Raw genomic sequence first — 8,358 nt, 5'->3', positions numbered from 1 at the left:
GGGCCGGCGGGGCGGGCGAGGCGGCGAGGGCGGCGGCGGGGCCGCCGGGGCTGAGGGTGACGTTGTGCGCGTTCTCGCCCCAGCGCCAGGGGTACACCATGAAGTCGCTGAAGCCGGGGCTGGTGGGGACGGGCGGGGCGGGCGGCGGCTCCTCGCCGCCCCCGCCGGAGGACGGCTTGATCGGGGTGGTTTTGATAACAGACACCAGGACGCGCTTCGGGGAGTCCTGGCAAAAAATCACCGGAGGGCCCGGCGGCGGCCGCTCCGCCATCACCGCCCCCTCGCTGGCGCCGGCACGGGGAAGGGCGTGGGAAGCTCCGCGGCGGCTCAGCCCCGCTCTCCGCGTCCCGGGGAGCCGAGGCGAGGCACGGAGATCCCGTCGCCGCCTGTTGCCGCCGGGGCTACTTCAGCCGCTCATCGCCGGGCACGGCGGCTCCGCGCCGGGTCTCGGTGCCTCCCGCCCGCCCCGGCCACCACTGAGCCGATCCGCAGAGTCAGCGGCGGCCACCGGTCATAGCGACGGCCGGCGCGAAGCAGCCGCAGCTCCTCCCCCCTCCCCCGCACCTTTCCGAAGCGGCGCCGGCTCCCGCTCGCGGCCCCGGTCCCGGCGACGCCCGAGGAGGAGCCGCCGCCGCTGCGACCCCTCCGCGCCCACAGCCCAGGCCGAGCCCCAGCTTTTCCCGCGTTACATTTCGCGCCTGGGCGTCACCAATCACCGAACCCGGCGCTGGCGTCACCGAGCGGCAGTTCCCACTAGCCAACCACGCGGGGAGGACGGGGAGGCCACGCCCACGGGGGCGGGGATCGCCTTCCCTCCTGCCGCCCTATTGGCCAGGCGCACGTACGATTGGCAGAATTCGAAACTGACTGGGCTCTGGGGCTCCTAGCGGGCGCCCCGCCCGTCTCCCGCTCGCTTCCTCTCCGGAGGCGCAGCCGGACCGCGGATTGGCCCGCCACGGCGGGGCGGGGGGCGGGGCCGGCCCGCCCGCTCGAGCTTGGCGCGCGCTGTTGTTGTTCCGCCTCCTGGGCCAATCGGGGCGGCCGCGGGCCCTGGCGCGCCCGGCTCGCGGCGCCGCGCGGCGCATCACGTGCGGCGTTTAAAGGGGCGGTTGCGGCGGGGGGGAAGAGGCGCTTCGTGCCGCGGGCGCGGCTGGCGGCGGCAGGGATGGGATGGGATGGGATGGGATGGGATGGGTGGAGAGAGGACGGCTTCGCTGCCGGCGCGGCTATGCGTCCTTCGCGAGGGGCAGCCTTCCCCCGCAGCAGCTCCGGAGGGAGCAACGGAGGGCGGCGGGGCGGCGCGGCCGTTACGGCCGTTGCGGCGGAGCGACGCGGCCGTTACGGCCGTTGCGGCGGAGCGGCGCGGCGCAGCCCGTGTGCGCAGTGCTGGCGCTGGGGGCGGCTGCGGCGCGGCGGGGAGTGCCCGCCGCGCCGACAAGCCGCGCTGCGCTGCACGAGCTGCTCGGCTGCGTTTTCACCCTCCAGATCCGGCAAAATGATTTTGCGCTAGTCCCGTGCAGTCGGTGGGTCGTTACCTGCTAGCGCCGCGAGTGACGCTGTGTCGCGGTGGTTGTTYGTACACGGTCCATACGGGACTATCCTACAAGCCTCCGGATGGACAGCCTGACTTATACCAACATGCTACCGTTGATCGATTAAGGCACGATTCCCAAACGTTTACACAGTCAGTAGGAGCTAGGTGCCAAATACCGGTATGGGTTTTGCTCCGGATTTCTATCACTTCATAAATTCTAATGAATCTGTACGAATGAGGAAGTTTTTTAGATTTATCTAGTATGTTTAATCCAAAGTTTCTAAGTTATTACTTTAATGTCATGCTACTCTTTCTGTTTATTACAGCTGTCTAGTTACTTGTACTGTAGTTACTAACATGTTTTTTGTGAATCTAGATTTGTAGCTCACATCCTTTGAAACTAAGACCCAATCAAATTCTCATCTGTTAGCACTACCAGCTGCAGCTGGGAACAGAGACTGCAGTTCCGTATGGATGCAGTGCTCCTACATGCACGGGGTAGTGGGCTCTATATCAGCTCTTACTTGATCCATGTGAATAGAAGAAATGTAGCTGAATAGTGAAACATTTAGTGATAAGGAGGAATAATATGGTAATACAGTGGAATTCATTGGTTTAGCTTTGTCTGTTAAAAAAATGAAAGATCAGTCATGTGTTTGGCTTTTAAATTTTAATCTAGCTGTTGTGTCTCATTTACTAAATTCTTTTGCAATCTGATTACTTGCAGTAAAAATATACACTGGTTTACCAGAGGCAGCAGTATTTTATTTATCTTATGCTGTGTTTATGCATTTTGTTAAGTGGTAGATTCCTAATATAATGCAGGAGGGCACTTCTTTGGGCCTTTGGTTCAGACCTTTTAACATGCAGATAGCTAAGAACAGTAAACTATCTTTTTTTTTATTATTTTTTTTTCCCCTCATCATGTTATCATCCTAGTGAGTTGTACCGAGTAGTTACAGGTTATGAAATAAGTAGCTCATATCACTTACATTAATAGCTAAATTTTGACTCTAGTATCAAAGGCATAGAGAAGTCAAGTAAAACTAATGAAAGTTTCTTTCTTTGCTCAGACTTGTTCTCTGCAGTTTCTATGCTGTAGAATGTGGCCCTGTAAAAGTGTTAGCAGCCACACTATTGAAGGAAGAGGAAAATGCAGGGAAAGCAACAACTGTGTGTGACTACTAACTAAACATCTTCCAGATAAATATGAAATCCCTATCAGATCCTCTTAAAATGTAGAGCCTAGTACTGGACTAGTACTAAAATACTTAGTATTTAAAATACTGACAACTACCCTTTTCTAAATAATAATAATAATTACTACTTAGATAAATTCTTGTTCATAGTAGTGGTACTTCAGCTTCTGAAAGTCAGCATTGTTTGTTACAATCCTCCTACTACTATGACAGTTGCTTAACAGGTCAGAAAGAAAACATGACAGCCTGTAATTTTTATTACCGGAATTACACAGGTCTCCATACACTTGCCTCCATCACACTTAAAGGCTTCAGGTGTAAAACAACCTGGGGAAGAAACTTCCTGTAAGAAAATAACGTAGCAGTGGAATGGTAGTACAGAAAGATATTTTAAATGTATATAGGAAGGAGAGAAGGCTGATTTATTAAAATAATTGCACCCCAAAACCAAACTGTGGAAGTTCCTCATAATTTTCCAAAGCCATTGGTGCTTCAAGTAGCATATATTTGCTTAGAAACTCCAGTTACTGATGGAATTAACATTAAGAGTTCGGTACATGCAATAATATACAGTGTCAATTGATACAAGGCAGTAAAGACAGTACTGAGTAACTTAATAACTATTTAATTATTCTATACTACCTCAATGTATATTAAATTTCATAATGACATTCAAGGGCCAGGCTGAAGAATTATTTTTTACATGGCTGTGCTTGTTTAGATATATAATTAATGCCAAATAGTAGATCTTTGTTATGAGAATTAATAGAGACAGCCAAAGAGAAGGAAGAGAGTGGCACAGATTCCACTTCTGATACTATAACTACTCTGAGCAATGGGGTTTCATGGAATTGTAACTGTTACCGAAGTGAGAGAAGTAGTAGGAAGAAAGAAAAACAAAGAGGAGATGCACATAGAATGTGCATGGCATAAGGAGCTTAAAATGCACTGTGTTTGAGTACATATGGTTGTAAGCTTTAATAGATCATTTAACTTTATGTAAAAACAGTTTTCAAATAATTATCTGAGCTATTTAACATTTAATATGTTTAGATATTACTTTGATATACTATTAGGTTAATGTATAAAAGCATTAATATTTTAGAGTTATGGTTAGCCTAGGAACAAGAAAGATTTCTCCCTAAGAAGCAGAGAAGCAAGGTAATGAAATATACGTACTGCCATCAGATCAAATCCTATTTAATATTTCAATTAAGTATACCTCTTACTACTATGAGGTAGTAGTCAGGAAAATAGTGAAAGGGTAGGGAGTAAGAAGTGTTACAATTGAGGACTTTAAGGACAACAAACTCCTTTAGAATAAAAATTTGGACAACAAGCTCTCTCCCATGCCATTAAAAGTTGTATTTGTCAATTCAAATGAAACAGAACAGATATACATAATAAATGAAGAGAAAAGAAGATGCTTTGTCCCTCTTGGAGGTATTTCAAATATTTCTACTGACATTCTTAAGTTCTAACCAGAGAGCTTTGAGGTGATTATGGCCKTTAGTAGATTTTTAAAAAGTACTTACTATACTGCAAATAACTTTTGTATATTTTGTAATATGAATTTATGCAATAATTTAGTGATTGTCATAATAACTATCTGTTTATAACTCCATTTTTCACATTCTGCTTTATATCAGATCAGCTGTGCTTTTAAGACAATACATTTTGTTGTATTATTAGTTCACCTGAGGCCAGCTACTAAATGCTCCAGAGGGAAGGAAGCARAATGAGGTAAGTATGGCCATGCTGATGATGTATTGCCGTTTCTTTTTGGAAGGCAATGGAAGAACAGCAGTTGCTATAAACCGATCCATCTTTAGTGATGTCACTCTTTGTTGTGAGGCCTAAAACCTCATGTAGTTAATTGAGTTCTGTAGTAGTACATTGCTAGAGAAGTTATGAAATAGCTTGATGTCATTAAGTGACAAGTTGTTGTGCTGTCCACCTTTTTAGGTGCCCAGCTCCAGAGTGGGGGCCTTGAGCCCTCAGATAGGTTTGAGAAGTCTCTTTGCAGGGCAAGGGACAGTTAGGAACTTGAGAATGAGATTCATGGGAAAGATGAAGGACAGGATACTGCTCACTGGTGATTAAATGCCTTGATGTAAAGGTCAGAGGAACATCAGCCTCCTTTTGGGATTCACTGCCTCCTGTAGTTAGGCACCTTTGAACTTAATCAATTAATCAAACAAACAAAAAAACAAACAAGGRGTCATTTAGTGAAAGCACCGTACTCCAAATCCATACATGCTTAGGAAGCTGGGTCTCCTCTACTTCTGTGGGGCTGCTCTTCATGTATGTGAAAAATCCACCTACAGAGAGAACCTGGTTGGAAGATGAATTTCAGCAGGCAGCCATTGTCAAGACTGAAATAAGGTGAGCGATCTGCCATCAGAGAGGTTAGGCACCAGTGTAATCCTCATAAGTTTGTAACCATACCAAACCTCTGTAACTTTTATTTGTTCAAAGTGCAAGTTCAAGCAAAATGTTATATTTCATACCAGAAACTAAATTTAGGTATTCTTTGCCCATCATTTTTTACTATTTTGTGAGTTGTTTGTATAACTGAAGAAGCACACAGTAGCATTAAATACAGTGAAATGGTGCAAATGGAAAGGTTGCAAGTTCACCTTGAGACTATCTGCCCATGCAAGAGTTCTAATCAGTTTGGGATTTGAAATCTATATTGAAGTAAGGCTGGAAAAGACTTGATTGTGTTTTGTTAATGTATTGTACTTTCTCCAGAATGGGACAGAGGTCAAAGTAGCTTTCCAATTCCTTCTTTTCACAGAAAACCTATTTTTTTTTTACAGCATAAAGCAGCTGTTCAGAGGCAAGCACAGTTTACCTAGGCAAATGTTTCCTATACAGTATTTTACTGCTGCATCTTATTTGTGGAAATATCTTTAGAAGCCTCCATTTCATTACTTTACAGCTAGCTATTTTTCACAATTTAAAAACTGTGCAGAAATAATGATAATATATTCTCTTTGCTGAGTTAGAAAAATTTTCTGCACCAATTTCAAGTGTCTCTGAGTCTAAGAGATCAGAGTTGACTACCAGGATTTTGCAAAGCTGTTTGTGAGCAGATAATAGCCCTTACTTAGCTGCTGTCACTATTTCCATTGATGCAAAACTTCTCATGCTGTCTTGAATGAGAAATAAGCCATAAAAGGCACAGTTACTTAGCTTTAGTCTAGCATACAGTACAGGTAAGATGACATACCATGCATAAATAGACCTACAGGAAAGCTAGGGGAGATGCAACCATTGCTTTGCAGGGCTTGTTCTAATAGATGAATGCACCTCTGACTATTTTAGACTTTGTTTTACTGCAGTGTGCCCAGACCTATCTGTGCCCTGAAAGAAAGGGAGGAAACAGTTATCTGCTCTGTCCCAGATTTCAGGTATTGAAGTATAGGAGGAAGTCTATTTTCATTTCAAGGTCTCCACTAAGGGTAAGATTAGTTCCCAATCGAGATGGGGATTATACAGTGAAATGATCAACTAATGTGTTTTCTACTAATAGAGGAAGTGTGTTTGCCGCTAAGGATTACAATAAAAACATAATCTTGTCACAGAAAGCACTGCTCTAATTGGCACTTTTTCGGCAATTGAGTCTGAATGGCTGAGATTTTTGTAGCATGTGTTTGAGTTACTACTGCTGATAAGGCTGGGCAGGGATGTTTTGTCTGTGCAGCCATCCGTTCCCAGTGAATGTGTTGAGTCTCCAGGAATGTTTGCCTTGTTGACTGTATTTATAAAACTCAGAGAAAGGATTGCTGCTACATGCAGTTTCACATGACTGAATTTTAGTGACAACTGACAAGTTTCATTCAGTGTTTTTGCTGGACATAGCAGCTGTTCAAATTAAATTATAAAACGTGTCTCACTATAGTGCTGCATTTTTAAGCTGTTTATCTATTTGAAGTATATTATCATTGAAATTTTTCTAAGAAGAAGAGAGACAACTCTCAAACTTTTTGGAAATGCCAGGCTAGTCTGTGCAAGTGTCAGTGTAAAGCTGAGTTGTTCTCAGAGGCCAGGATACTTGCATGCTCCTTCTTTCATTAAAATCACTCATTAAGAGGTGGATTGTATCCAAAAACTGTTGATTAAACAGTCATTTGATGATGACAAATTCTAAGCTCTTGACTCTGAACTAATGGCCTAGCCTGAAACACAAATATATATACAGTTTTGGGAAGCAAGAGAATAAATGAAAAGATGTGCTTATTATCAGAGCAAGCTCAGTCCCCTTCAGCAAGGCACCAATGCTGTCAACTGCCTGCACTGTGTCATGAGGGAAACTAAAGCGAAAGGTGCTGRACTGGCCATATTTGTGCCTCCATAGCTGCCTTTACAGAGGCKTGCCTCCTGAGAGAAGGTAGACAAAATTTAAGAGGACAGACTGAAAAAATAGTATTTATTCTTAGTCGCTGCATGCTCAGTACCTCTGCCTACAAGAAGCCCTGCCTATGCGCGCTTCAACTCAGTGCACTCGAAGTAGACTCTTTCCTGCAGTCTCCAGTTTCAGCACTGAACTTTCACTACTGAGTTAAGGCTTCCAGATTTCCTTTGATCAAACACCTTTCTTAAATCTAAGGAATTTGAAGCACTCTATTTTCCACTGTGTCTTCCAAACATCCTTTAAACAAAAAATATTGATTTTTTTTGAGCAATGATAGCGCATCCTAATCCCCTGGCTTTGTACGTTTGCCAGGCTCCTGGGATCGTTGTGTCAAGAAAAACTGATCAATTAATGCACTGCAGATGCCTGGGCTTCACCCCGCCACTGCATTTGCTGGCAGCGTCGCCCTTAGCGAGCGCAGCGAGCCGCGGGGCCGCGGCAGCCGCCGCTGCAGAGCCCGCGGAGCCCCGGGCCGAGGGGGAGGAGCCACGTGCGAGCGGCTGCTGAATAATTCATGAGATCATGAATAATTAATCAACACGCGCTGAGGCGGCTCAAGCGGCAGCCCGTGCTGGTCAGCGGGCCACTATTGAATACGGGGGCGCTGCGCGCTAATTGGCTACAGCCGCAGCCACGGGGCGGGCCGGAGACCAGCGCTGCGATTGGTTGCTTTCCCTTGCCATTGTTTAGCATTGGTCGACGCGTGTTGGTGGTGGGTGGGGCCGGCAGCGTGGATAGGTGGCGGCTCCGGGCGGCGGGGGGCTGCCGCGCGCCCATTGGCCGCGAGTCTCGAAAGGGGGCGAGGGGCGCGGCAATGGCGCGGCGGCGGCGGTTCCCGCGGGCCGCCTCCCCCCGCGGTGCGGGCTGGCTTAGCCCTGCGCACTGGCAGCGCCGGGAGCCCCGGGCCCGGAGCCCCGGGCCGGCCGCGGCGATGATGAAGGGGGTGGTGGGCGGCTCGGTAGCCGCCGTCATGCAGGAGAGCTTCGGCTGCGCCGTCGCCAACCGCTTCTACCAGCTGCTGGACGACGAGTCCGACCCCTTCGACATCCTCCGCGAGGCCGAGCGCCGCCAGCAGCAGCGGAAGAAGCGCGATGAGGCGGCGGCGGCCGCCAGGAGGGCCGGCCCCGGCCCCGGCCCCGGCGGCAGGGCCGGCGCCCCGAGGAGGGAGTCCCAGAAGGAGCGCAAGCAGCCCGAGAGCCCGCCCG

The 8,358-nt window shown here is 47.8% G+C and overlaps 2 protein-coding genes across 2 annotated transcripts in view; one reads left to right on the top strand and one right to left on the bottom strand.

The window, feature by feature from the left end:
• ZNF367 (zinc finger protein 367) overlaps positions 1–552 on the bottom strand; it is an 8,621-nt gene extending 8,069 nt beyond the window's left edge. Inside the window, exon 1 of the mRNA XM_085312176.1 lies at positions 5–552. Coding sequence (XP_085168302.1) covers positions 5–271 — 267 coding nt within the window. The 5' untranslated portion in view covers positions 272–552. The remainder of the gene's footprint in view (positions 1–4) is intronic.
• Positions 553–7,984: 7,432 nt separating this feature from the next.
• Positions 7,985–8,358, top strand: part of HABP4 (hyaluronan binding protein 4) — a 23,702-nt gene continuing 23,328 nt past the window's right edge. The window contains exon 1 of the mRNA XM_085312792.1: positions 7,985–8,358. This exon is cut by the window's right edge and continues 1 nt beyond it. Within this exon, the coding sequence (XP_085168918.1) occupies positions 8,085–8,358 (274 nt within the window). The 5' untranslated portion in view covers positions 7,985–8,084.

The sequence above is a fragment of the Rhea americana genome, unplaced genomic scaffold (genome assembly GCF_003343005.1).
Source record: "Rhea americana isolate MKP2758 unplaced genomic scaffold, rheAme1 scaffold_11, whole genome shotgun sequence".
NCBI classification, from domain to species: Eukaryota; Metazoa; Chordata; class Aves; order Rheiformes; family Rheidae; genus Rhea; species Rhea americana.
Note: the sequence above shows the minus strand (reverse complement) of the source record. Positions and strands in the feature narration are given on the sequence as shown.